General features: G+C 46.1%; 14 protein-coding genes across 14 annotated transcripts; 7 read left to right on the plus strand and 7 right to left on the minus strand.

Moving 5' to 3' along the window:
• Window positions 1–903: 903 nt before the first annotated feature.
• LAJ45_08676 (uncharacterized protein) lies at window positions 904–5,527 on the minus strand (the record flags this gene model as incomplete). The annotated part of the gene is made up of 8 exons (XM_046118225.1): window positions 904–942; window positions 1,002–2,642; window positions 2,835–4,012; window positions 4,064–4,297; window positions 4,353–4,511; window positions 4,622–5,180; window positions 5,240–5,388; window positions 5,491–5,527. The coding sequence occupies 8 exons, from the start codon at window positions 5,525–5,527 to the stop codon at window positions 904–906; spliced, it is 3,996 nt and encodes a 1,331-aa protein (XP_045968502.1).
• A 1,190-nt stretch (window positions 5,528–6,717) lies between these two features.
• Window positions 6,718–7,780, minus strand: LAJ45_08677 (uncharacterized protein; the record flags this gene model as incomplete). The annotated part of the gene is made up of 2 exons (XM_046118226.1): window positions 6,718–7,197; window positions 7,279–7,374. The coding sequence occupies 2 exons, from the start codon at window positions 7,372–7,374 to the stop codon at window positions 6,718–6,720; spliced, it is 576 nt and encodes a 191-aa protein (XP_045968503.1).
• Window positions 7,781–7,957: 177 nt separating this feature from the next.
• Window positions 7,958–8,414, minus strand: LAJ45_08678 (uncharacterized protein; the record flags this gene model as incomplete). The annotated part of the gene is made up of 2 exons (XM_046118227.1): window positions 7,958–8,257; window positions 8,322–8,414. The coding sequence occupies 2 exons, from the start codon at window positions 8,412–8,414 to the stop codon at window positions 7,958–7,960; spliced, it is 393 nt and encodes a 130-aa protein (XP_045968504.1).
• A 1,249-nt stretch (window positions 8,415–9,663) lies between these two features.
• LAJ45_08679 (uncharacterized protein) lies at window positions 9,664–10,066 on the plus strand (the record flags this gene model as incomplete). The annotated part of the gene is made up of 2 exons (XM_046118228.1): window positions 9,664–9,729; window positions 9,782–10,066. The coding sequence occupies 2 exons, from the start codon at window positions 9,664–9,666 to the stop codon at window positions 10,064–10,066; spliced, it is 351 nt and encodes a 116-aa protein (XP_045968505.1).
• A 634-nt stretch (window positions 10,067–10,700) lies between these two features.
• Window positions 10,701–11,545, plus strand: LAJ45_08680 (uncharacterized protein; the record flags this gene model as incomplete). Its single annotated transcript, XM_046118229.1, has 2 exons — window positions 10,701–10,736; window positions 10,808–11,545. The coding sequence occupies 2 exons, from the start codon at window positions 10,701–10,703 to the stop codon at window positions 11,543–11,545; spliced, it is 774 nt and encodes a 257-aa protein (XP_045968506.1).
• Window positions 11,546–11,787: 242 nt separating this feature from the next.
• Window positions 11,788–12,354, minus strand: LAJ45_08681 (uncharacterized protein; the record flags this gene model as incomplete). Its single annotated transcript, XM_046118230.1, has 3 exons — window positions 11,788–11,803; window positions 11,880–12,167; window positions 12,224–12,354. The coding sequence occupies 3 exons, from the start codon at window positions 12,352–12,354 to the stop codon at window positions 11,788–11,790; spliced, it is 435 nt and encodes a 144-aa protein (XP_045968507.1).
• A 474-nt stretch (window positions 12,355–12,828) lies between these two features.
• Window positions 12,829–13,193, plus strand: LAJ45_08682 (uncharacterized protein; the record flags this gene model as incomplete). The annotated part of the gene is made up of 2 exons (XM_046118231.1): window positions 12,829–12,903; window positions 12,969–13,193. The coding sequence occupies 2 exons, from the start codon at window positions 12,829–12,831 to the stop codon at window positions 13,191–13,193; spliced, it is 300 nt and encodes a 99-aa protein (XP_045968508.1).
• A 362-nt stretch (window positions 13,194–13,555) lies between these two features.
• Window positions 13,556–13,845, minus strand: LAJ45_08683 (uncharacterized protein; the record flags this gene model as incomplete). Its single annotated transcript, XM_046118232.1, has 2 exons — window positions 13,556–13,743; window positions 13,818–13,845. 2 exons carry the CDS (start codon window positions 13,843–13,845, stop codon window positions 13,556–13,558), a joined length of 216 nt encoding a protein of 71 aa, XP_045968509.1.
• Window positions 13,846–15,322: 1,477 nt separating this feature from the next.
• Window positions 15,323–15,938, minus strand: LAJ45_08684 (uncharacterized protein; the record flags this gene model as incomplete). Its single annotated transcript, XM_046118233.1, has 3 exons — window positions 15,323–15,717; window positions 15,784–15,850; window positions 15,909–15,938. The coding sequence occupies 3 exons, from the start codon at window positions 15,936–15,938 to the stop codon at window positions 15,323–15,325; spliced, it is 492 nt and encodes a 163-aa protein (XP_045968510.1).
• Window positions 15,939–17,553: 1,615 nt separating this feature from the next.
• LAJ45_08685 (uncharacterized protein) lies at window positions 17,554–18,025 on the plus strand (the record flags this gene model as incomplete). Its single annotated transcript, XM_046118234.1, has 2 exons — window positions 17,554–17,646; window positions 17,708–18,025. The coding sequence occupies 2 exons, from the start codon at window positions 17,554–17,556 to the stop codon at window positions 18,023–18,025; spliced, it is 411 nt and encodes a 136-aa protein (XP_045968511.1).
• A 919-nt stretch (window positions 18,026–18,944) lies between these two features.
• Window positions 18,945–20,014, plus strand: LAJ45_08686 (uncharacterized protein; the record flags this gene model as incomplete). Its single annotated transcript, XM_046118235.1, has 4 exons — window positions 18,945–18,956; window positions 19,018–19,044; window positions 19,120–19,189; window positions 19,248–20,014. 4 exons carry the CDS (start codon window positions 18,945–18,947, stop codon window positions 20,012–20,014), a joined length of 876 nt encoding a protein of 291 aa, XP_045968512.1.
• A 1,669-nt stretch (window positions 20,015–21,683) lies between these two features.
• LAJ45_08687 (uncharacterized protein) lies at window positions 21,684–22,556 on the plus strand (the record flags this gene model as incomplete). The annotated part of the gene is made up of 2 exons (XM_046118236.1): window positions 21,684–21,696; window positions 21,766–22,556. The coding sequence occupies 2 exons, from the start codon at window positions 21,684–21,686 to the stop codon at window positions 22,554–22,556; spliced, it is 804 nt and encodes a 267-aa protein (XP_045968513.1).
• Window positions 22,557–22,717: 161 nt separating this feature from the next.
• Window positions 22,718–23,992, minus strand: LAJ45_08688 (uncharacterized protein; the record flags this gene model as incomplete). Its single annotated transcript, XM_046118237.1, has 5 exons — window positions 22,718–22,777; window positions 22,854–22,881; window positions 23,146–23,233; window positions 23,295–23,538; window positions 23,618–23,992. The coding sequence occupies 5 exons, from the start codon at window positions 23,990–23,992 to the stop codon at window positions 22,718–22,720; spliced, it is 795 nt and encodes a 264-aa protein (XP_045968514.1).
• A 412-nt stretch (window positions 23,993–24,404) lies between these two features.
• LAJ45_08689 (uncharacterized protein) lies at window positions 24,405–26,421 on the plus strand (the record flags this gene model as incomplete). Its single annotated transcript, XM_046118238.1, has 10 exons — window positions 24,405–24,429; window positions 24,547–24,587; window positions 24,650–24,676; window positions 24,775–24,850; window positions 24,946–25,083; window positions 25,144–25,215; window positions 25,272–25,592; window positions 25,655–26,078; window positions 26,134–26,294; window positions 26,357–26,421. The coding sequence occupies 10 exons, from the start codon at window positions 24,405–24,407 to the stop codon at window positions 26,419–26,421; spliced, it is 1,350 nt and encodes a 449-aa protein (XP_045968515.1).
• Window positions 26,422–27,041: the final 620 nt, after the last annotated feature.

The raw sequence follows: 27,041 nt of genomic DNA on the forward strand, positions 1-27,041 counted from the left end.
GCTGTCTGTCTGCATATTAGGATCACTAACTCAACCCAACAGCCACCAAGTCATCAGAACAAAGAAGTAATATGTACCTACACCACCTATTAACCCACCAATACGAGAAGGTCTCAGGCGCAATTTCCACACCCGAGACCGTCATTTATCACCTTGATATTGTGGTCGAGTATTATGAATACACCCTCCTCGCGCTCCTCAGCTCTAATTGTGTCTTATCACATAGCGAATGCAGCCGCAACTAGATTACTGAAGCGACTGGCCTCCTCAAGCACGTCCAAAGAAATTACAACCTCGATTAAACCAGTCTAAGCTGGGCCGCCTAAACTAACCAAAAAGAAAACAACAAATAAAAGAAACAGTCGCATGATGATGGGGGGTATGTAAATATGCAGGTAGGATAAAATACCTGAGAACAAAAAAGGAAAAAGGAAAGGCCCGGCTATTGTCGGCCAAAAAGAGAGTAATGATACCTCACGCACGCGCGCAAACTAACTACGGGTACAGAAACAACTCGAAATCAACACTCAACAAAGGTATGGTGGTGCCGTACTGGCTGGCGATGAAAATCATGGATATGAAAAAATCTCCCCGCTCTACGCACTTTGTGAAAAACGACCTGTCCAGAGCAAAGCAAGCACACTATAACAAAAGAAATATTGTATGTAAAAAATCAAAACAACATAGTAAGGAGAGTTATTTGGTCCTAGTGGTTTTCTCTGCCTCTGCCTAGCTCCTTCATCTAGGCCTCCCAACTCGACTCGGTCCGCTCCACGCTCGAAATCACCAAATTTACTCGTCTGGTGATAACGACAAAACAAATAAAAGAATGATATCAGACAATGAATAGAAAACGTAAATTCACCCACCCTTCCACCCACTTATTATCTCCACTACCTCAAATTACTTCGACTCCGCTTCCGAAAAGAGGGAGTTTGCCGCCTAAAGAACCACATTAGTTAGGAATACCTAGAAAGAGATTGGGCTCAAGGAATCCATACTTGTTCGAGGTTGTAACCATGCTTTTCGAGTGCCTTCACCGAACTCTCTCTGCCAAAACCCAATCCGGTCAACTCAGTAATCTTTGCATCCTCTGATGCAACGTCGCTCTCACCAGCCAGGGCAACGCCCCCAGCCTCGACATCGACGGGGCCCGTACCACTCTGTCCAGAAGTCTCCTCAGTTCCTCCATTTGTCTGCGTCCTTGGGGGTTGCGGCGGGTCAAAAATAGCATCCCAGTCCTCTTCATGCTGTTGTTGCTGCCCCTGTTTTTGTGTCTGCGCTGAAGGAGAATCGATATTGAAGTTGAACGTTGTGAAGCCTTCATCGGCGTCCATAGCATTACCGGATGCTGTATGGTTATTGCTATGACTGGATTGAGAATCGAACACGGGGTTGAAGTCATCGAATCCGCCAAAATCATTGTCGTCGCCCTTATCGTCAGCTTCTTTGGCCTCTGCTAGATCTCCAAACTCGTCATCAAATTCGTCAGAAATAATGGGGTTAGCCGACGGCTGGGCTGTATTTGCTGCAGAGGGAGCAGGATTCTTGGATACGATCGGAGGCGAAGCAGAGAAAACATTTCCAGTGTTGTTGGCACTCAACGATTGACCTTTTACACCAGAGGGTGATGAGGAGAAAATCGAGTTATTCTGACCAAAGGTATTTGAGCCGGTATGTTGGGGGGATGTAGGAGCAGAACCAGGGAAAATAACTGTGTTGGTACCTCCACCAGGAGTAGTGCCCTCATGCTTCATTGGATCAGTCCTGGAGGGAAGAAGCCCGCTATATTCCGGGAACGGGTTCTTCTCTCCAGCCTTCGATCCAGGAGTGTATGCAGGGGGGGACTGCTGAGCTGACAGAGCAGGCGGCCTAGATATACCCTGATCCATTGGAGCAGGACTTGTTGTCGGTGGGGGGGCAGTGGTGGCCGGTTGGGTATGGGTTTGGATAGGGCTGGAAGTGAAATTGTCATCAAATCCCTTATCGACATCACTGTCACTATCATCATCTGGCCCAACCTCCTCTATCGGTGGGAATTCTTTATCGAATCTACTAGCGCTCAAACTTCCGGTAGCGGATCCGCCGGTGTTTTGTCTTTCCTGAGTCCTCACAGAAAAGGTCTTGAATGCATCATCAAAATCTTTGGGATCAGCCCGGTTAGCCAGCATTGACCCAAATGCAGACTTTCCAATACCACTGCCACTGCTCTTGTTACTCATAGTACTTTCGCCAGTCGCAGTGGGTTTGATTGGAGCCTGCATTCCTTCAATGCTTGGAAATGCGCCAGGAATCGACTGGGATGGTGTTCCGTAACTTGAGAAGGAGTCTCTCTTCTCAGAGGGTCTCATACCAGGCCTCTCACCACCAGTAGTACTTCCAGTAGTATTCTTCTCCACGGGCATAACGGAGGCGAATGGCGACCTATCGTTGTTCGTCTTCTCTTTTCCGCCATCAAGGAACGATACCTTAGCTGAAGCTTCGGTACCAGCATCACTCTTTACGCTGAAACTACCCCTCCTGTCTTCAGCCTTAACAAATGCATCTCTTTCCCTGGCCGGAGTATCGCTGGGGGTCGCCCAGTTCGGTGTATCTGGTCTCGAAAACTCATCGCCACCGTGGGCACTAGCAGGTGGGTTAACCTGTACAGAGGAGGTCATTGAGTCTGCACGATTGATTTGGAATGGTAAAAAGGATGGATTCATCTGAACCGCGGCAGAAACCGGAGGAACTTCAGAAATTTGAGGAGAACCATGGTATGAGGACCCTGGTGGGGATGTGGGCGGGGTTGAGTGTTCGGCGTTTCCGCCCTCGGAAGCCGAAGGAGCACTTGCCTCAGTTTGTGCCCTATGGAAGGAGGTCAAAGAAGACCCAGTTGGCATCGGTGAAACAGCAAATGCAGGACCGAAAACATCATCTAGACTCGGGGCCTGGGGTGCGGCAGCTCCCGGAGCAAATGGTGAGGGTGAAAATGCTGAATCTGCAGCCGCTGGCGGTGACCTACGATGGAAAGGGTTTGTATTTATGCTGGCAGATGAAGGCGTCGGACTGCCCGGAGGAGGAGGACTAGCAATGTTTGACCTGGTATCTTCGATATCTTTTTGAAGTCTATCACGCTCGCTTTCTCCAGTGGCAACTTGTTTCTTATTGATAGCTACTAACCCTTTCTGTTGTCTGGCCTGCGATTGTAATCTCTCTAGCTCCTGTCTTAAATTAATATTTTCCGCATTGAGTGCCTTCATCCTCTGAGACAGGTTCTCGTTCTCTCTTTTATCGGAATCGAGTGCGGAGGAAACTTCCTGCTTTCGGGAGATAAGCTCATTATAATTCTGTTCTACCGATGCATACTCTATGCGCAGCCTATTGGTATCTGCCTTTGAAGCCGCGAGCTGATCCTCCATCTTTTTGGCATGTTCCGCCTCCCGCTCGTAAGCTGCTCTTAAGGTAGCCAACTGTGCTTCAATAGCTGCCTTCTGGGAGCTGAGAGCAGATAACTCTTGCTCAGTAGAAGCTCTCTTTCCCTTCAGCTCCGTAGTTTGTTTAGTCAAAGTACCAATATTATTCGACAGATTTGCCAATTCAGTAGTATCGTTTGTAAGTTTCTTGCTAACTTCCGGGTCGGCGTCACCAAGCAAATCATCCATCATAGGAGGTGCGGGACGATTTGCGGTTGCAGAAGTAGTAGAGCCTCCAGTCTGTGAAGGGGAAATCATGGCCTGTCCAAAACCAGATGTAGGCACAAATGTCCGTGCAGTGGTTGCAAAAAAATTGGGAGCTTGTGAAGCCATCCCTGGGGGGGCTCCAGCGGTCGCACCAGTTGGCGGGGCGGACTTCATACCAAAAACATCCGTATCAAATGGACTTAGCGAAGCTGGAGGAGGGGCAGAGGCTGGCGGTGCCGGTGCTGATGCTGGCGTGCCTGAAAAGTCCAAATCAAACAAGTCATCTGAAGCTGCCTTTGGTGGTAGGGGTGGGGCTGGGGGTGCTTGCGGTTCGTAGGAGCTTGGGAGAGCTGATCCATAGTGAGTAAGAGATTCATTCAAGTCATAGGTGGGGTCAATACGATGTGAGAATTGCACCTGTTGGCGCATAGACGGGGGGATTAAATTCATAGGAAGAACTTCAGGCAATGAACCTGCACCAGGAGAGTTGCGTTGTTGACGTATAAGGTGCATAGCAATAGCAAACTCATCGCGGTTCAAACGCCCCGCCTTAGTAATATCTGCAAGATCCCAGATAGTAGCAAGTATATCCTCTGGAAGGTTTGAGTTTCCAAAGAAAGGAACAGCCTCCTCTCCTAAATCTTGCATTAGATAAAGTCAAAACGCAATATCGAGAACCCGAATACTAACCAGTGATGAAGCCTCTGTTCTGCTTGTCAATTGTCAAAAAGACTTGATCAAAACGAGCCTTATCGGCAGCACTAATTGCCCAGTCCCCAGTTCCCTGACGAGGGAGAGCCTGCGTAACTGGAGGGGTGAACTGCCTCGACAAGGCGATTGAGCACGCTGCTGCAGGTTTCCACTAAATTGCTTCGGAATTGGTGGAATAGGAGGCATATTCGGTGGAACGCCTCTCCCGGCCTGTCGCCGATCTGGGCCAGGTCGCGCGGGAATTCTACCAGCTGCAGCTTCATAGAAACCGGGGGGAAGGATTTGAGGCAATACGGGCAGTGATCCATTCTTGGAACAGGTAATTAAGTGCATAGCGACCACGAACTCTGCTGGGCCGAGAACGCCTCGGTGTTGTCGGTCGGCAAGGTTCCAAATCAATCCTAGAGTCTGGTTCGGAAGCTTGGCACGCTGGAAGATGCTCTTCGCTACATCACCCGGCAGGACACCATCCTGGGCCCCGGACTTTTCGAAAAGTCCCGTGAATCTCTCCACATCCTGAATAGTGATAGGAGGAACTCTTATCATTCCTCCTCCCGGGCCCGAAAGTTGGGCCTGTTGAACTGGGGCTGTTGGTGGCGGCGGCGGCGGCGGCGGCGAAGAAGTAACTGGAGGCGCCGGTGTATTTATGATGTTTACACCCTCGAACACTGGGAGAGGTCCAGGGTGTTGCGCCAGCTCGGGGCGAGGATGCTGCCCATTCTGCGCTTGTCCAATCAACCTAAGAGCAACACTGAAGCCGACCTTCGTAAGCAGTCCCCGGTTTTGCGTGTCCGCGATTCCCCAAATCTAATGTTAAATTAGCTTTGAGACTTGAGATAGCATTCAGTATCGCTACAGCCACTCACCTCTCCAAGGATTCTCGGGTTAAGCCCAGACTTCTCGAAAAATTTAACAGCTAGCTCTCCCGTAACAACGCTGAGTCCGTCGCGGTCAGCAGCCTGGAAAAGCTGCCCGAAAACTCTCTTCTCTTCGGGTGTGAGGACGATAACATGGTCTGAGGAGCCAAGTCAGCTATCGAAGAACCCGTTTTGTGGCAGAAAGCTTAAATCAACTAAGGAGTGGGGGAGAAAGGGAGGGTGGGGGGAGGCGTTCTAACCAGTCTCGGATGCTCTGTCCACTTCACTCATGGTCATAGTTTGTGATGTACGCGATGCTGGTGATGAAAGGTGGCTAAAGTTGGTAGTGATGCGAGCGCGCGATCACTCGGTTGTAGAGTGTATTAGGATTAATTAGATGGTAGAGGATAACAGTAAGATGCTGAAGCAAGGGGTGAGTTGAGGGGTGTTTGAGTGGGGGGGTTGAGGGGGTTTATCGGAGAGGGGGAAAGAAGAAGATCGAATGGCCTCTCCTGCTGTGAGAATCCACTCGGGGTAGACGGAAGTGCGATGATGAGTGGTGTTGGTACGGAGAGGGGGCATGTAGTAAGGAAACGGAAGGGGGAACGTTGCCCAGAGCGTGGTAGGGGTGCGGATTATTAGGGGAGGATGATCAACTACTGCCTACTCTACCAGTGCAACCACCAACAAAACCACCAACAAGTATCTACGGTTTACTTTACCTACGCCCCCATTAAACCCCTCATCCCCTCATCTCCCTCTCACCTTCACCTCACACTTCCCCACTTTATCGTGATTGGCCAGAGAACCTACCCTAGCACACCATAGGCCAGCCATACAGCCACCCAGCACTCTGAATATTCGCATTATCATTAACCTACTCTACATACTAGTCACGACGATATTGAAGGCGATGATGTTGTTGTTGGTGATGGTGGTACGCTACTATTAATACCATTCAGGTTCGGTTTATGCGAGATATTCTTTCTTGGCCTGCTGTTATGCATCTCTTTCCATCCGACGAACCAAACACAGCACCGGCAGCCCATCCTACCCACCAATGATGCGAAGCACATACCACTCATTCGCTAATGTGAATTTACCGGCAGCCCACGTGCCATCCGATGAGCATTGCCTGTAACATACATAGCAGAATTCTAATCACTTCAATTGATAAATCCATGAGGTTCAATTAGGATATGTGGGAAAAGCTTAACTAGAAAAATATTGTATGTCACCACATGTACCTTAATCGCCAGTCCCTTAGACATATTGCTGTAGTAGTGCACCTACATACATGTAGCTCCTAGGCATTGTGGTCTGTGACACCCTAGTACCTACGAGTGATCCAGATACCAGGGTCTACTTTGTATCCACCAGAAGATAAATTATAAAGTTCCGATCAAATAATGGTAAAAGATGAAAGACTTCAATTACGATATCCATAATTAAATAAATAAAAAACCAACCACATCACAAGTTCTCACTCACCACTTCCAAACTTCCGGCACAGTCTCCTTCTTCACTACCACCCCATCAACCTCCTTCGGATCCTCATCCTCATCCTTTACCACCACCACTGATGTTTCACGAGCAATCTCCTCCGTAGACCTAAGAAACGACTCCAGATTCCATACCGGAAACTCCTGTTTAACCTCTGGTTTTACCCTCCCTCCCCCTGCCCCTTCAGCTTCCTCCTCCTCCTCCTCCTCCTCCTCCTCCTCTACGTCCACCTCCTCATCGTCTTGAAAGCCATCAGTAGGTACTCCATTCACATCATACGTTTGTTTCCAGTTTGATGGTCTTCTGGGCCTGGGCGGCACTCCGTCTACACCTGATCCACTTCTTACTGCTGGTGCGGCTGGGTGTATCCTTTTCAAATGCTCTCGACAGAAGCGGTAGTAACTATCAGCGGCGCAGCGTTCATTCTTGTAGCCCAGTCTATGAGCTAGCTTTTCGAAATCAATCTTTTGGGAGCTTGTTAGTCTGATTTCTGTTTAGGGGATTCACAGTGAATCACTGTCAGATTTTGGATGGGGGAAAGATACCCTTGGCTGCCCGACCTGGCACTCAAGGATGGCCTGAAAGAATTCAAACTTGCGTTCTTGTTTGGCTATGGCCAATGGAGCTCCTGGGCGCACCATGTCTGCTGTGAATAGGAATCAGGATGAATTGTGAATATGGAAGATTGAGAGGGAGAGTGTGTGGATTTATGGGTACAGCTAGCTACATGTGCTCGTATATATTCTTTTTCTGCCCCCCCCCCCCCCCAATACGGACTAATCAATCTTCCGTATTGTCATAGATGCATCGAGATGTGCATGTCTTTGCATTCTGGATAAGATGCTAGAAAGATCACTGACCTCTTTGCGTGTGGCACAGTTGGGCTGGGTTTATGCACGTGGGTGTGGGTGTGGGTGTGTACGCACGTGTGGGCATCCCGGGAGGGCGGTGGAGCTTTCTGTCTACTTCTGGTTCCATCGACTTGGTAGACGCGTGACGCAGACTCTTTAGAATATCACGGTGGTAAACAGTAGGAGTAAGTAACATTCAGTGTGATTCTTGTCACATTTATCGCAACTTGCTAAATCAATCGGCTCTCAGTGTCACTGGCTGCAAACTAACAATACAACAGCTTGTCAAACCGAACTCAGCATCCACTACCAACATGTATAATATCATGCGTACAAGCAAACCACAAATCATTCCGTGAGATCCTTCTAGGTACTAGCATCCTCCTCCGCAGTAGTAATCTGCTCCTCCTCCTCCTCCTGTGCTGCCACCACCTTCTTCGGTCTGCCTCTGCCCCTCTTCTTTACCGGTTCGCCGCCGTCCTCCCATCCTCGCCGTCCGCTTTCGGCTTCGGCTTACGGCCCTCTTTGGGCTTACAGGTGGAGCTGCAGCACCGGTACCACCGTTGAGAGCCAGCTCAGCATCACGGAGTGCTTTACGCTTGCCATTGAACATGACTCTGGCGGTGGTGGCATTCTTGTAGTTGCATTTCTCGGCCAATTTGTCAAAGTCGATCTAGTTTTTATCAGTGGATGAGGCTAGGAAACGACAAGGGGGAAGAAGGCGAGGTATGTAGTACCTTGGGGGGCGATTCGCAACACTCAAAGACTGCAAGCCAGAACTGGCCTTCGTTTTTGGTATTCTTAGCTGTGGGTTTTTCGGTATCGGTCATTTTTGACTGTATAATATTGAAAGCTGAATTTTTGACTGTGAAGAGGTACGGAGGGAGAGCTTTAGGAGTTTGGTTTCGATCTAACTATCTAGGTAGGGGGAATATTTCGGCTTTACTTATATCCTATTGATCCTTTGAGAGCGTGGGGTCTACGGCCTAACCCTGTGTACCATTTTTGATAAGATTGTTACAGTTCATATTTGCTAGTTCTAGTACTGAAAGGCGGTAAGGTTTATTTCTTGTGCCCATTACATCATTTATTGATCCAGCCGTTCCAACCTTCTCCAATTGCGAAATACGTATAGTTGAGTTGCGCGACCTCCTTTGATATCGATACTGTTGGATCTAACCAAACAGCCACTGACGTACTTTACTGGTACATCAAGTAGTCATACGCTAGTGGTTATCATAAGCAAATAATCAAAGTCTCTACCACAAATATGTGATGTCTCGGGGGTGGGTGCACTGTCCAATCCGTGATCTGTCAATCACGAATAAGACAAGAAGTGCATCAAACATAGAACTCGCAACTATTGTCAATAAGGGCATATGCAGGTCACAAAAGCTAGGAGCACTATCTACTTGTTTACCACGAAAAGAACCAGAAAATGCAGTTGCTCAGGGCAAGGATTATTTGTATGGAGTGGCGGTGATCTCTCATACAAAGTATCCCTGTTTCCGTCACTTGCATTTTCTGGTTCTTTTCGTGGTAAACGAGTACATGTATGTGCTAGTTAGTATCTGTTCGGCAGTGCAACAAATGGCTACATGATGTGAGCACTGTTTATACTCCCATTATATGGGATGACTCATTTCTAGCCCGTGTCTCGAAGACCTGCATCATAATTGCAATCTAATACTGATCTAGATAAATTAGATCATCGCAAACCTACTTGTAAGAACCAACGTGTAAGAACCAATACTGCTAGGTACGTGTATGTATGTATCTGAAATTTGGGCGCACAATATGAGGCCCGAGCTCTAAACGCTCTCTCTCTCCACCCCTCCTACGTCATGGAGTGGTTTCTAGAAAACCGATATCCAAAGGCAAATGAAAGGCTTGTGTGCGAGGTTGGCCTGATGCTACTATGTCTCACGCCGGTAGCATGGAGTAACAGCTTATTGAATCCACAATTATCCTACCTGTATTTGAATTATATAAAGTCGGCACATATGTGCATTCAATTGATCAATTGCAATTGCAAGTGATCTCCCACCGATACAATTAATCACAAATACACGATTGATTATGCCTGCAACAATAGCGAGCGAGGCTGAGTTCCTTCTCAGCTGCATAATACACACCGATGGAAAGGTAAATAGCCCCATAATATTTAGCTAATATTCGTATTAACCCTTGATATCAGACCGACTTTGACGCCGTCGCCAAAGAAACCGGGTATACGAATACTGGATCCGCATTCAACCGCCTTACCGCTCTCAAGAAGGGCTTTCTCGCAAGGAATAACAGTACCGGTACTGGTACCACGAAGAGCACCACCGCTTCCCCGGTAAAAAAAAAGGCACCAGCAACGCCACGGAAGGCAAGAAAGTCCACCTTGAAAAGAGTTGAGAGGGAGGATGATCCTGTAAGTGATGGGGCCGGTAGTGGGTCAAAGGGGGGTTCGAAGGCTGTAAAGACCACAAGCTAGGGATAACGACGGGATCAATTACATACGTACATTTAGTTATTGATATGAAAATTGTACCGCTGGAATAAAACACACGTAGGTTTACTATGATATCATAAATCTATGAACCATAGATGTATGTTATATGATTATATGGTACATATCAATTTAAAATTTCTGAGTCCAAATGGCCACTCATGATATTCTAACATCATGTCGAGCGCGCCAAACTATCATGGATGATTACCCACAAATTCAAGACTGCACTTGGTACAACGGGAAGGGTGACTGCAATGGTGGTGAATCAGCAAAGCTAAACAAAGGAAATACCCAATACATACCCCATACACCGGCCCCATCTCGTAAACAATGCAGCCATCTCAATCCTAATCGAATTCCTCAGAAGCCCGTACGTACCATGCGGAAACCTCTTAGCTAAAAAAATCATCGACCCTCCTAAACCTTCACGAACAAACAATTGATTCATGTATCGGCCCTGTTTGTTTCTTCGTTTGTTTAACTCCGCCGTATACAGTGCCCACGCATGCCTGTACTACCCAAACACAAAAAAACCACCGACCCTCTTATAGCCCTCAACTTCCCCAGGCTCTCCCTCTACCGCCACTTCCATTACCCTCAACTCAAAGTCCAAAAGATGCCTATGCAATGGAACGAACAGGCCGATGCCAGGGTTAGTCCCTACTCCGAATGCGGTAAAAGGTTGATTGATGAGATTGTTTCTAATGTAACATCCTTACGTAGCTATTTGCCAACGTTCTCAAACTCCATGTCGTAAAGATCGACTACGCAGCACTTGCTAAATCGATGGGAGAAAGTAACGCCGCTTCCAATATCCCCACCTGCTCATGGCCACATGCTAATCCCCCACAAACCATAGACGTAACTCCGAAGGCCATATCCCACCGTATTTCGAAGATCAAGGAAAAGGCTACAGCACGCCGCCACGCTGATTGGGAGCAACACTACAACCAAAGTAACAAAAACTCCAATGACGGTGTTACATCCACGGGTAAGAAACGTGGTCCGAAGCCGAAAACTTACCGTAGCCCTCGAGACGATGAAGATAATAGAAGAAAGAGGGTCAAAGCTGAGCATGTAGCTGTTGTGAAGGCTGAGCCCGGGATTGAGGAGGAAGAGGGGGCGGCGATAGAAAAATCTAGAGAAGAGCATGTGGCGTGGTCAGGTATGGGATGGGGGCCAGAGCAGCAAGAGCTTGCTCAGGTACCGGGGGCTGGGGAACGGTTCTATGAGTATCAGAATGACGAGAAGGTTGTTAGTGATGTGGCAAATGAGGTTTGTGCGGGATTGAACCATGAAGATGTGGATAACGAGGGATGTGATGATCATGAGGAAAACCAACAAGTGGGTCCAGAGGCGGCGGTTGTTGATTCTTCCGCTTGCTCCACGGTTTCGATCACCTCGATTGCTTCAACTCCTTGTGGTGATGATCATGATGGTATTGTGGGTATGCATGTATGAAGATAGTGTTGGTACCCCTACAGAGGTCCAGAGCAAGATGTGATGAAGGCACGGTTACTTGATCATGTTTTATCACTCGTTGCATCAACCATACCTTCGGGGAACACAATTATATTTTAAGCACGTGCACACATCACATCCAACAGGAACGTGTAAGTACTACATGTAGTACTATAAAATAATAGATGCTAGCAATACAAGTTTTTATTCCAAATAACCGCGCGTAACGTGCTTTCCCGAGCTCAGCAGTAGTATAAACTAAAGTGGTTAAATCGCGTCAGTTAAACAAAAATATACCAATGCGATATTAGTTACGCGTATAAGTGGCACATACTCATCATCATCCAACCTCACAACGCCATCCTCATCCACTCGCTCCGTCTTCACTATTGTTCTTTCTGGGCTTACGCTAATTCTTTCTTTTTTCAGGCGCGCTCTTTTGTTCCTGCTACTCTCATCGCTGCTGGACCCGTGCTCTACGTCATCGACTGGTGGCTGTTGTTTTTCCCCAAGCGGCTGTGCTCTCTTTCGCTTTGGAGTAGGCGGAACTTGGTCACGTGTAGTTCCACTGGCACCACCAGGACGGGGGAATCCCTCTTTTCGTAGTTTTTGATATTGTTGTCTCGATGTGTCAGCATTTGCCATTAATCTCAAGAGCAATTAATCATGTTTACACACTTGACTGCCGCCCCAGTGTATCCAGCGCCCATTCTCTGTGCAACCTCATCCCATGGCGGAGGTTTCTGGTTGTTTATTTCGAGGATAGTCAACAGCAGACGGCAACGGTTTTGGTCTGTCCAAACTGGCATTTGGAAATAAGTGGGAAGATGATGAGCGTGGGAGGATGAGTGTGTAAGACGAAGAGTGGGAATATCCTCGATAAAACTACATATCTGTACCTGTATGTAGCTTCACTATGGGCTCGGCATGGGGCTAGGTATCAGGTATTCAATTCTACTACATACATGTACATACATGTATGTACATACGTTCGGGAGGCCCTGGATCGCTCATGAATGGGTCTGTGCAACACTTCAAATGATACATGCTGTATGTATGATATGCAACCCTGTGAATCTATAGACGCACCGACAATGATGTATAAGGTTAGCAGACACAAACTACATGTATGTACCGTACTTACATATTTGTGCCTTCATGATACAATCGCGATCTTATTAAATACTCAAAAACCCACATTCATTCGAATCCTCTAACTAGATCCGCTACCAACTTACGCATCATCCTCTTCCTGATCAACTCTATAGTAGCCCTCAAAAGAAATGTCTCTTGCACACTTGAACGGAGAAAACGTAAAGTTGCTTTATGCCATCATTAAGCAGATGGATGTGAGAGCGGTATGTATACATGTGGTTAATTACTTGTATGGATGTAGCCAACTAATGTGTACGGTACTTAATAGCTTGATTGGGACCTGATTGCCCAAACTCTCGAAGGAGGAGTTACTAAAAACGCGGCCCGCAAGCGTTGGGGAAGGCTGAAACAGGCACTGGATACTGAACTCTCGACCTCAACGTCGACGTCTTCAAGCGCAAGCTGCTCTGGGTTAGCGAAGGGACAGAAACCTACTCCTGCCACCCCGAAAAAGAGAAAGCTCACGGCGGAAGATTTGGAGGCAAGCGCTTAGGGATACCTAGACAGGGAAACCAGTCTGCAGGTCTGATGTCTGGAGAATGTGATATTGGATTTTATACTAGATAAATATAGCTATGATAGTACCGCCAAAACTCGAAAAATTGGCTATCTCCGTCCAGGGACTACCGCTTGGATAATTGGTTGGATGGCATCGATCTACATCAGAAGTTTCCCATACAAGTAATTCTGATCTAGCCAATTTTTCGAGTTATGGCGGTATTACAGTAACCATAAAATGTGTCACGTGATGCGGTAGCGAAATTGATATTGATTATTATAATATCTACTAATGCTCATTTATGTCGCTATCCCTCTTAGACTCTCCAGCGCTAGCTGCAGTACTCGTATTTCAAATTATGACCCTTGTTTCTTGACCCGCCATGTATTCAACCCTTGAGTCGGCATTCCCTTACTTTTCATCTTTTGCTCCCAATCCTTCTGTTCCTCGGCTTGTGCAGCATCTTTCTTTGCCGCTTCTTTCTTTCCTGGCGTTTCATTGGCTGGTGGCTCATCAGTGCCTTTGCCTTTGCCTTTTCCTTTGTCTATTATTCACTCCCGTCAGTCTGATACCACGTGGGATACCTATATGAAGAAGGAAAAGGATGTGTGCGCGTACCGGGATTGAGAAGCTTCTCGATCTCCATTATATCTCGAGTGGAATATGGTATCGAAGAGTAAGTGAGTGTTGCTTCTGTTCCTTTCTCAGCAGGCAGAATCTTCTCTGGGTTCGAAGTCGAAAGTTGTAGATCGATGATATACTAGATGAAGAGATGTGTATATATACTTTCCTTTGGTCTTTATACAATCTCTGCTCTCCACAAATCCATGATCCAGGGACACCGTACATGTAATTGCTTCAATTTATCTCGACCGGATATTAATATTCTAGACTCCTGGGGAGAGCAAACGAAAAATCGAGACTCAAACCGTTGAAACCAGAGAGATATTCCATCTTGCAGTATCGGCCCACTGCATCTGATTAAGATTAGCCCAGTGCTTAGCTTGTTTGCTGCGCTTCCATAATTTGATCATGTAAATCAAACGTCAGGCCGGCCAAGCATCACGAAGGCCGGAAAGAATATCCCAAATTGAGCCCATCGTTCGCAGTCAATTTGATTTTGAAGATAGTGAAACTAGGAAACTTTTAACTGCTGGCTTGCTAGGTACTGTACTGGTTGTGGCATGTAATTGCCAAAGTTTGTTGCCCACTAGGATCCTTAGATCAAATAAGCCTTGCATTTTCCGATAAAGATATCTGAGCCCACGAGGTTTTACAAGGCGTGATCAAAGGACAGAAGCAGGCCAGAGGGCAGAGCTCGAGTTACTATCCCAGGGAGAACCCTTTTGTTAGCAGGTGGTAAATTCTATCGGATATGTACATACGATAGGAATCCCAACCTTGTAGGTATGCAGGGCAGAGCAGGGCAGAAGAAACTTTTCATAATGCACGGCGGTCTGTGTATCGGATTTAGATTTGGTTTGAGATGGAAACAGAAAGACTTATCTTCGAGGAGTTGCAAGCTCTAAGAATCTAGATCTTTATTATTATGAAAAGGGAAGGAGCCACAAAGCATGCATATGAAGAAGAAGAAGGAAGAGGAGGCAGAGGGACAAACTACAGAATAGAACCGACCTGGTAAGTAGCTAGTACTTATGTAGCCAAACACGCTGATGTACCAATACCCCATCTAGTGTGGCTTGACGTGACGCCTATAACTCACTAGGTTTAATGTTAGAAGGTAAGAAAACTCTAGCGGTTTGGGTGGTTGGTCAATACATGTAATTAGTTGCCTTTGCTACAAAATGTATTCACTTGATATTGAATGCCCCCATGATTTTAAAGCAAGGCTGTTCTTTGAACAAGCTTGTGTCAGTCCGGTAATTCATTTATCAATTTTTCCTCAATGGATCCAACCAATTGCAAAGCAGATTTTAGGGAATTAAAGATTTAAACACATAAATGGATTAAACATGTATATCTCTATAAATATATATAGTGATTTATAATGAATGGGGCTTCAATAACACATACAATTATGCCGTGGCTATTGATATATATCACCGTCTACGTACATGTCCCTTAATGTGCTACCAATATGAAAACAGGCTTTAATTGGGACTCTAGCTCTCATCCGGAGTTCCATAGTTCCCAAACGAATAGTAAATATTCGCCGCATCGACGACCGTACTACATGCATCAAACGATCCCGGCGTATCCCCCAGCTCCTGGACGTGTGCCACCCTTACTGCCGCATTAGCAACAGGCTTTCTAACGCTTCTGATAGGGCTATCTGGGCCATCAAGCTCTTTTGTAGCAGCAACTCGCCGTGATTTTGCAGTCCTTGGGGTTCCGGTAACCGAGGCTGCTGTGTTTTTGCGTTTTCGTGGGGTTGAAGGGACGGATCCTGGGACGGTACCAGTACCATCACCTTTGTTGGCATTCTTTAGGCCGTTTCTGATGCGTAGGATCCGTTCACTTATTGCTCTTGCAGTGGGTACTTCGCGGCCGTCTTTGGCTGTATCGTATATATGTTAATGATGTACTTCACTAATGAGGTTATTAGGATACATGGAGGACGTACGCCATGCCTCCCTTATTTTTTCCGCTCTTATAGCCACATCGTGCGTTTCGATTAGTTTAACGAACAGCTAGGTCGCGGTTAATCTTGATAACTTAGATACAGGCAGAAAATAGAACTATACTTACCAGCTGGTCATTATCCGCTGTCCACTTCATGATATTATATGTTGTACGATTGTATAGATGTCCAGTTAGATGAGGAAGCTTGAGTGGAAAAGAGTGAGCGAGAGTAAGGGAGGATAAAGGTTTTATGTCAGCTGGTGAAGTGGGGTGGGAGGGGGAGTACTTTCTCTACATCATAGTCTGTGCGTGTCGATAGTGATGTTGGTTATCTCATAATCAGAATTTAGAGGTTAGTACTTATAAGCTTACGGAATGCTACAGAAATGGAGAGTGACTGCCTCGATCACCTCAGAGTCGCGCAATCTGCCGATGTCTCAATTAATTGAAGTATGTCCTTATTTAGAATAGCCACGTATGTGGAGTAGAGTACTCTTGAGTATAGTACACGAAAGATTTCATATCTTAACAAGGGGCTACATGTAGTTCTGGATATATTGACGCTATTAGGAGACTAGCTGGAATTAACATCCCACATGAGTGCCCGCTAAAAAGCAGGAAATCAACACACATATGTAAATGTATGTATGTACATACGTAGTAGGGAAAGGGCAGGCCGAGGACTTGAATTGGTGCCGGCCAGCGGGCCATGATCAGATCAGGTGCACTTTAGGATCCCGTATGTACGTACGTACAGAGGAAATAATATTTTGAATGTATCGGTACATAATTTCATTTCGTCGCAACTTGCCGTTGTGTTGGCAGCAATAACTTCGGAGGTACCTCACGGGCAGGCTACAGCCAATAGGAGTATCCCAATGACCGCAGTGGCGATTGGTTCGTAGTCTGTCAGCCAGTAAGCTTTTTTTATTACCAGTACTGCATGTACTTTGTTACCTACAGAGGGCCGGTAACGGTTTCGGGAAATGATTATTAGAGCTAGAAATCAACCGCCGCCACCGACGACAATAGAGTCTCATGGAGTCTTTCTGTAAAATAAAGAGCTTTTTCATCGTTTACATTAATTCAATAGCATGTCAAGCACATGCATAGCTTCACATCAGTGAGGTGGTGCTAGTTCGCGTATAGGCCATATATATTGCAGTATTAATATGTACAGGGAGACGTACTCTATGACCCATATAATGGTTTTAACAGGGGTCTCACGCTCAGCTCGGAGGTTTACCTTCGGTTATGCATGCACGTTTCTTTTCTTTTTTCTGGTACATTGTGGGATGGACGTTTTGAGATGCTGCATCGTTGATCTCGACGTTGGCTCAGTAGGCCGGTTGTCCATGAAGTTTCAGAAGCCCCGCCTACTAGAGTATGGCGGGTAGGTATCCATAGCTGTCTCCGTGGGCAGGCCGCAACATGTCACGCAGGAGTTGAATGGTCAGTACGTACGGCACTGTAACCCACCCACGAGATAACAACCTCCACATTACACAGACCGCAGGAGTTCATATTCTTTTCCCTGTAACTGATGTTGCCGATTTTATTTAAATAGAGTGAGTATTCGCTGGCTTTGAGGCCATTACAATACATATCTTGAACCTTCTCTCTAGGGATTTCATACTTTGTGAATTCATACCTTGTGTAAACTTGTGCAAGACAACAAAGCATCCTCAAAACCCCACCTTTCTTGTTCGGCTAGCTCCTTCTGTCCGGCTCTTTTTTCTTGTCTACCTCGTTCGAACTTTATTCTTGAAAAATGTCCAACAACAAAAAGAAAATCACATGGACGGCGGAGAAGTACCAGCGTTTACTCGCTGCTACAATCGCAGCTCACCCTGAAATCAAAATAGTATGTGTATCCGCTACGGTTTTAATATCTTGGTACCTCATTACTAATTCTGGTAAACTAGAATTATAACCATGTTGCGGCGATGTTCGGAGAAGGGGCAACATATGATAGCATCGAGACCAGGTTCAGAAATGTGAAGAGAGAGGCGAAAATTCTCCAAGCAGAAATCGAATCTGGCAGCAGACCAGCAGTTGCACCGCCAACCCCTAGGAAACGCAAACTTGCGAACGGTAGTGCCCCAAGCACTCCCAGAAAAATCGGCGGGGCAGGGAGAGCTAGGAAAATGGCAACTGTAGAGAAAACACCTGTAAAGCAGGAATCAACCCAAGAGGAGGATTCCATAGTTGCATGGAGTGGCAGCAGCGATTACAGCGATTAGTAGAATATTTATGACACAGTGGATGTATCATAGTTATCCTTGATTGGGAGAGTGTGATGTAGTGGAGAGGGAACCTGTATGCTAGCTGGTGCACGATTTGAAATTGATAGTATCTCGGGAATAGATGCATGAGGCCGTGAACTTAGTCTATTGTACAGTGTCCGAATCATGTTAGTAACTGCCTAGGACATATGTATTAATCCCGCGGGCATGTGGAGGTGTAGTGTAGCAAATACAAATACTGATGTGGGGGTGGGGTACATACCTAATCGATTACTACGTACCTATCGATACGGGCACATAATGATAATTACATGTACATAGGTAGTACATATGCATCAACAAGGCCAATAAAAAAGCTGGGTGGCGGGTACATATCTGATCGATCAGTTTAGCAGCTTGGCTGTTCCGTACCTCCTACGATTCTGTAATGACTCCTAGGCACTGTAAGATTAGACTGGTTTGATCTGCGTTAAACATCTGTGTAGCAAGTTATGGCTCTGCAAGATTCAACTTACGTCGAGTACTCTTGAGTGCTGTTCAGCTATGGAAACACGAAAACGCGGGAGCACCGTGGAGAGTACCCGTAAATCTGGAACGTCCATCTAGCTAGCTCCTGCCTTACCCTATCCGATGGGATGGATACCTGGTGTTGGTGGCTTTTCGCATGCAGCTCAGTCCTATTTGATATCATGGCAGGGACAAACATTGACTTGATCCTTGTTTGCTTCCCTCCCTCAAGCTCCTCCTCTTCCTTGGTCCCGTGTTGAGGAATATCAGCTCTAAAAATTCTTGTGATTCCACTCCTGCTCTACCCCGTTATCTTATCCTTGCAGTGGCTGCCTTGAGTAATTCTAGTAAGGAATCGAATTACTTCTTCAGTCTACTTAGCCTCTCTATCTAGCTGCGTGGTATCGTCATGCCGAAAGTTGTAAGTGAATCTACGTACCGACACAGATAATATGATATGATCTAAATAAGTGTGACACTAGGTCTGGACCTCAGAGAATGATCGTAGGGTAAATATTTTTCCGCCGCTCAATCCACTTGACTGTTTTTGTGGGATATTACTAATATAATATTTTGAATCATAGCTTCTCATTCGTCTCATCGAGCGCTCTGCAAAATCTTATGACACCGTGGAATTATGCAAAATCTTCCCAGGTGTGTTTCATGTTCTCGCAAACAATGACTATAGTAGATTAACGGTGTGCCCATCAAGGAGCAACCCCTAAAGCCATCGAGGAAAGGATAGCAAAGCTCAAACGGGAGGCTAAGGCTATGGACCACCCCAAGCCGAGAAACCATCCAAAGGGGAAGAGTGGCCCGAAGAAACGACCGCCTCCAATAGTTCCTAAGGAGGAAGAAGGTGCAGTGAAGAAGATTAAGACGGCAGAGGATGAGGATGACAGTACTGAGCTTGGAGGTGCCGATGTCGACATTGGTGGAACTGCTGATGATGTCGTCGACAACGGCGAGGCAATTGATACCAATAATAGCATTGGGGCCAACGACGGCATTGACAATAACGATGGCATATTCACAAACGATGGCATAGATATCAACGGTGGCATTGATGCTGTCAATGGCATCAACACTAGTGATAGTATTGATGCTGTAGATGATACAGTAGCTGTAGACGACCTACTCGTGGCGAAGGTGGAAGGGGAGGACGAAGAAGCGCTATCGGACCGTTCGCTTTATAGCGAGCAACTGGCTTCGAGTCCGATCCAAGCGTCGACCCAATCGGTGGTGGCCATGGGGGTGAAGCGTGAGGTTGAGTCGAACGATGATACGGAATCTGAACCGGAATATGCGCAGGAAGGTGATCAGGAAGATGATCAGGAGGAGCCGGAGCCGGAGCCGGAGCTGGACGCCAATGATGATGTAGAATCGGAATCTGAATCGGTAGCCGAGGACCCTGATTACCAGGATGATGCTTTTGTTAAGTCGGAGCTAGACTCTGACGCGGATTCTGAGTTTATGTAGTTTTGGATTGGAGCTATTGCTTGTAGGATCTGGGGATAAGGTCTTAGTGATGGTTATTTATTCTGGAAAACGTTTCTTTCTATTCTTATTCATATCTAATAGTTGACACGCATACGGAGAGATAACTATATGTAGTGGAAGCTCTTGGTTTACGAAGTTCATGTGGTTTAAACATCAATTTTAAAAAAGATTACTTGTACATGTAGTTTTAAGGTAGCATCCCGTATCTAGACCTCCGCGCCGGGCATAGATATCGCCGGTATCGGTCCTGTAGCCCCACAGCATTGAAGTTTGGTTTTTCATCCATAAGTATGTTTTTATAAACTGTCACCAATAACTGCCACATGAACTCGCGACTACATATACTTTTCGCTCCTTTCATTTTCTTCTCATTGATCTCAAATCATTTAGGATCGATATCGATCGGGAATAAACAGAACGATCCAACCACGACCACATGGCCCTTCTTATTCTTATTCATGTAGGCCTGTTATGTTTAAATAGGATTTCTTAGGTTCTCCCCAAGCTTTATTCGGCATCCAATGGCAAGTGATACCTTCCAGGACGGATCTCATATCCCGAAATTAAGAGCTACATTATTTATCAAACTCGTAAAAACATGGTATGCGCCGGGAAACAGGTGATATCGCGGGAATAAATGCAGTCTTCCCGCAACTTATTTTTGAAGCCAAAGTTAATAACACTAGAGATAATTAAGCTCCTCCATGTGCTAGGTAGGTACTTTTAAAGAAATCCCATCATAAGGTATCACTCGGCTTGGCTAATTACCTTTGTTTCTGGAAACCGTGCTGCATATCATCAGGGATCCGGGGTGCGTGTGTTGTTCTCATTTGTAAAGTATTGGTAGAGATAAGCTGGATATATGCATGCCCGATTGCGGATCGGAATAGCGGGTTGGTACAACGAATGCATGTGAAGATTAGGTGGTCAACATTGTATGTGTGTCTACACATATTAACTCCTCGCCACCCTGGGGGATTTCCGGTGTGAATTTGATTATCTGGGTTCTCTTTGTTTCGTTCGGTTGGTGGAGTCCATGCAAGAAATCGTATAGGTAGTATTAAGTGTAATCAATTGGTCCTTTTGTTGCTGTACTTGAATTGAAAAATATAATGGAAGATCTAATTAAGCAAAAGGGTATATACAGGGTAATCGGTGGAGAAGCACCAAGGAACTTCACAGTCTAAGTGATGCCGAAGCTAGCATATGTATGGCTACAAGCCGCACTTCAAAGTAAAATGGAAATGATAGACAAACCTCAGGCTTCCCGATACCGTCGTAAGCTATGCGGTCTATTGCTCAGTGTTCAGTGAAGTTGCACACTCAGCAGTTTTAGTCCAAGTACGAGCCCTAATGCATATATTTTGCTTTGTTGTTAGCTCAGATATAGAGCACAGCTCCAGCCTTGCAAACTCATTCAAAGCTTCGAGACACACAAATTATTCCAGTCGTTACGAGCATCGTGAGAGCCTCTTTAGAGCGCATAGATTAGAGATAATAGCTAGGTAAGAATCAAACAACCTGATACGGCTCTCAAACTTCATCATAATAACATTGATGAACCGCAGTCACAAGGGACCCAATTGGACCGGGTCACAGAAGTAGCTAAAATTCTCAAGCTCTATTATTAAGTTGTCGATTATCCAATATGAAGTGGAATTGTAAGTCGACCATACAGATTAGACCAGGGTTTAGTGTGTAGTACTAATATCACCACGTCATATGTATAGCTGCTGCGGACCAACACCTCCTCCTTGCCATTCTTAGCGCTCACAAAGTGATTGTCGATCACAACCGTGTTGCAAAGATTGTTGGCTGCACTGCTCGTGCATGTGAAGAACGTATCAAGAAGCTCCGAAAGCTTGCGAAAGAGTGTGGCTACGAAACCAATCCTGCCTCGAAGATCAAAAAAGCTGGGAAGGGTGGAAAGGACGGCTGTAAGGGCAAATTCATCGAGGACCCGGATATGTTTCTGTATCGAAAGGGCATTGTTTCCGACGACGTTGAGATCAAAAAGGAAAACAGAATGATCAAGATGGAGACTGTCAAGAGGGAGTTTGGGATGTTCAATTACGACGAACACGGACATGAGTTTGGGTATGAGTACGGCGATGACGTGAAGCCCTTCATAAAAGAGCCGGGGATGGAGGATCCATCCTTCCTATACGCGGTAAGCCCAAGCTTTAGGGGTTTTGGCGGTTCGTCGACGTATGTGAATACGGTTGATGGCCTTGAAATTCCGCTTGGGGTACCACTGGAAATTTCCTGCGAATCTCCAGATCCAAATTGTGGCAGAGAAAAATCCCCTAGTTCTTTTACCCCACCTCCGGTAAAGGGGTCTCAGAAGCCTCAGTGGCGTACCCCCTCCCCTCAAGTATCTTCCCCCAGTAATGGGTACCTCGAGCTCGACCATGAAGACGAGGTCGTTGAGATTTGCGCAGCATCTAAGAAAAACCCCATGGTTATCAACGATGATGATATCTCTAATAGGGCTGATCAAGTGGCTTCCTGTATTTTGTGATTACGATACTTTCCCTAAGACGTATTTAGAGATGGGATTGAAGAGGATAGAAGGCATATTTTGGGGCATTCCTGTTATGCCGCATGAGCTGATATTAAGCGAGAGGATAATATTTGCGCATGTTTCTCTAGACGTTGGTGGATTCAATTGATGTGTTTCTTCTATTTCGTCAGAACAGGTGGTGGGTGGACAAGGAGTAATTCGCAATAGATTAAGTAAACCTTTCGCCAATATACTGAGTAAGCTTTTAAGGCTTGCCTAACTGGATTAAGATTCCCAAATCGAGATTACACTCACTTCAGGTGCGGTGATAACTACATGTAGGCTAAAACCCAATGAGTAATTTTTTACAATCGTTTCCTCCCTACTATGAAAATTCGTCCCATACAAATAAAACAAATGAACTCCTGGATAACTCAAACATTTCTCCGATATTGCTGATGGCTAGAAATCTAAGTTTCCTAGGGACTGTTAACGCGATTAATTAAACACTAATTAGGTTTAAGTGGTTTTCTTCTCTCGATCGTCGTTCTCTGGCACTTCCGTCGTCTCGATATCTTGAAGAGCTCTGTATATCCGTCCACTGCACCACCAGGCAAAGAAAGTGACCAGAGTAATCATTCCTATAATGGGAAACAGGGACTCTGGAATGATGTTCATGAAGTAGGGATCAAGAACTGGTCGTTTAGTAGTTAGTTGCTATAGCTTCCGAGGGACGGTAGCTATGGGAATACGAACTTATATCAACGCCAACACTGTCCGGATTCTCCATTCGATACTTGTTGGGCGTGTAATAAGCTGCCACTGCTCCAATCTCCAAATAAAGTAGGGAACGGGGAGCTTCTACGGCATGATCAACCTCATCTACTGTTCGCAACGGCGGAGGTGCTCGAGCAGAGTAGGACACTAGGCTAGTGATGAGACTCGGGTCTGAAAGAACTTGAAGAGGTGTGTATAGCTTGAGGTGGAAATTTGTTGGTGACTAGATTATTTTGCTCTGAGTAATGAATCTTTGGGGGTTCGGTCAAAGCTACAAATCGCGCCTTTTGGTGTGCACTCACGGTAGCAGCCCAACATAACCGAACTTCATACCTCTTCCCAGGCTTCAGATGATCAAGGAGAACCCATTGTTTTTCAAGGGGGACGAACGAAGTATTCAATGCGATTTTCAGATTATGACATGGGCTGGTGCCGCAAAGAGGCGAAGGTGTAAGTTTATGAAGTCCGAGATTGAGAGCTTCAAGCTCAACCGACTGCCCGTCGTTCGCACCAGTGAACAATAGTTCGTCTTGCTCATGTGGGGCAATGAATATCTCCTTCTCAGTATTCGCAGAAACCGAAGGCAAAAGGGCCAGGCAAAGTAGCAGTAGAAGCAGTGATGGAAATACAAGCGACCGGCACTGAAGCCTTTGACTCCGAGAAGCGTTGAAGATCATGTTGAGTGAATTGGCGAGCAGGAACCGGATGTAGTATGTACATACATTCAGCTTTCCGCTGTGGGGAGGGAAGCACTACCATGAGGTCGTGCACGGCTGTAGTTGCGTGGGTCAACAAGAGCACGGGAAAGTTAAGGGTTGCCTGTCGCTTAACTGTAATTGGCTAGCTGCGGCGTCTACCTGACAAACCGAACCCTTCGACGCGAAAAAAACAACACACACCCTGTTCAACCCACAGACCACAGACCGCCTCCTTCACCCTCTTTTTCTATCCCGCTTCTCTCCCCCATCCCATCCCTTCTTCTCCCTTTCTCTTCATCCATCCTCCAACTTCACGCCTTTTACGACTCTCCTAATCAATCAATCAATAGCACCACCTCTACCACAGTACCACTTAGTATAATCATTCATCATGAGAGAAGTCGTTTCCCTTAACGGTTCGTATCCACTCCCCGCATCTCCTATCAGACAACCTGGTTGCCCCTGTCAGCTGTTATCAAGCTGCTGTTGCCCCTGAAATTCCAGGGGTCCATTTTACTGATATTTTTCAACAGTCGGACAAGCTGGTGTTCAGATCGCCAACTCTTGCTGGGAGGTAAGTTATCAAGCTTGTTAATTCCTCCGGATTTCAGTAACTGACTTCTTTGATCGCTGTAGTTGTACTGTCTTGAGCACGGTATCCAGGTAATTCAGCACCCATAGAGCCGTTCATCAAATGCATTTCCAGAAGCAATTGGCCAGCTTCACGGCAATGAGGATTGTAGCTAATATATCGTTTCTAGCCTGATGGTTACCTTACCGAGGAGCGTCAAAAGGGGCCCCAGGACCAGGGATTCAGCACTTTCTTCTCTGAGACCGGTATGTCACGAAAATTCACCCTTGGGCCATTCTGCACTTTGAGGATGACAATCCCATCACGTGGTTCGGTGCTAATAAACAATATATCTCTACAGGTCAGGGAAAATACGTCCCCCGTACCATCTATGTAGATCTCGAGCCCAATGTCGTTGATGAAGTACGAACGGGTACCTACAGGAACCTGTTCCATCCCGAGCAGATGATCACTGGAAAGGAGGATGCTTCCAACAACTGTATGTTTATCGTGTTTTTAGAGTTTTGATTTATGGCAAATGGCTAAAACGATTATTTAGACGCCCGTGGACACTACACCATTGGAAAGGAGTTGATTGATCAGGTTTTGGACAAGATCCGCCGTGTTGCTGGTTTGTTCCATAAAATTACCGGTCTGTTCTAGAATAGCGAACTGACGATTTATAAGACAACTGCTCTGGTCTCCAGGGTTTCCTCATCTTCCACTCATTTGGTGGTGGTACCGGTTCTGGTTTCGGTGCTTTGTTGATGGAGCGTCTCTCTGTCGATTATGGCAAGAAGTGCAAGCTCGAGTTCTCAGTTTACCCTGCTCCCCAGGTGTCCACATCTGTTGTTGAGCCTTACAACTCTATCTTGACTACCCACACAACTCTTGAGCACTCTGACTGCTCTTTCATGGTTGACAACGAGGCCATCTACGATATCTGCCGTCGCAACTTGGATATTGAGAGGCCCAACACTGAGAACCTCAACAGATTGATTGCACAGGGTACATAACTCTTCAAACAACAACCCTTTTTTTTTTTTTTGCCCGGCTAACTGTTTGAATAGTCGTTTCTAGCATTACTGCTTCTCTCCGTTTCGACGGTTCCCTGAATGTCGACTTGAACGAGTTCCAGACCAACCTTGTCCCATACCCTCGTATTCATTTCCCTCTCGTCTCATACGCCCCTGTCATCTCTGCATCTAGGGCCTCGCATGAGGCCAACTCTGTCCAGGAGATCTCCAACTCCTGCTTTGAGCCCCACAACCAGATGGTTAAGTGCGATCCACGCAACGGCAAGTACATGGCTACATGTCTGTTGTACCGTGGTGACGTTGTTCCTAAGGAGGTTCACGCCGCCGTCGCCAGCATCAAGACCAAGAGGACCATTCAGTTCGTTGATTGGTGCCCAACTGGTTTCAAGATCGGTATCTGCTACCAGCCTCCTCAATTTGTGCCTAACGGCGATTTGGCCAAGGTTAACAGGGCTGTGTAAGTTTTTCTCAATGTGTTCTACATGTGATTTTTAGACTAACGTCAAACATAGTTGTATGCTCTCCAACACCACCGCCATTGCTGAAGCATGGAGCGCTCTTAGCAACAAGTTCGATCTCATGTACAGCAAGCGCGCTTTCGTCCACTGGTACGTTGGTGAGGGTATGGAGGAAGGTGAATTCTCAGAGGCCAGAGAGGATTTGGCTGCTCTTGGTAAGTTTACATTCTTAATCTACTTTCGAACCCAAGTGCAACAGATGCTAATAACCTTTCAGAGCGCGATTACGAGGAGGTTGCCACCGATTCTCTCGGTGAAGATGCTGAGGAGGCCGAGTACTAAGCAGCAAAAACAACTATTTTCTTTTCGCTGTGGTGTGGGTAGTTAGAGGAAGTTTGCCATAAATTTGGACGCGGCATAAAATATCACGGCGAATGGGATGAACTGCATATACTGTTTTTTGTTTTTTGTCTTGAATGGAATACGAAATTGGAGATAATTTTCTTTACATGGTTCCCATTTCCGTTTTCCATTCTAGATCCCCTTCGTGATTTTTGTATCGCTTACTTGATTTAACTGCTTTCTCTATTTCTTTCTTGTTCCTTTTTTAAAATAGCCTTATGCTGTACTGCGGAATATTCCGAGACAAGTAGGGGAGGTATTTAATCTCACTTTTTCAACTTAACTTTTTGTCCCGATATCTGTACTACGTGATTCACCAAACCCGGCCTCCTTGAGCATTTAGCGAAATCCGAAATGCACATCTCAACCAAGTACAAGGACGTACATACTGTCACTTATTTTCTGCACTGTAAACGCCGTAGGCAGAAAGTGCTTCATCGTTTTCATATGTTTTCCCGCAGGACCCTATGGATAGTTGTAGAGTAGCAGGAACCAGATGCATAGTACAATTCTAGTAGTGGTAGGGCTGTGTTACCAGGAAACAATAGCTTTGTCCTAGA

The sequence above is a fragment of the Morchella importuna genome (genome assembly GCF_003444635.1).
Source record: "Morchella importuna strain M04M26 chromosome Unknown Morimp01GS031, whole genome shotgun sequence".
Lineage (NCBI taxonomy): Eukaryota > Fungi > Ascomycota > Pezizomycetes > Pezizales > Morchellaceae > Morchella > Morchella importuna.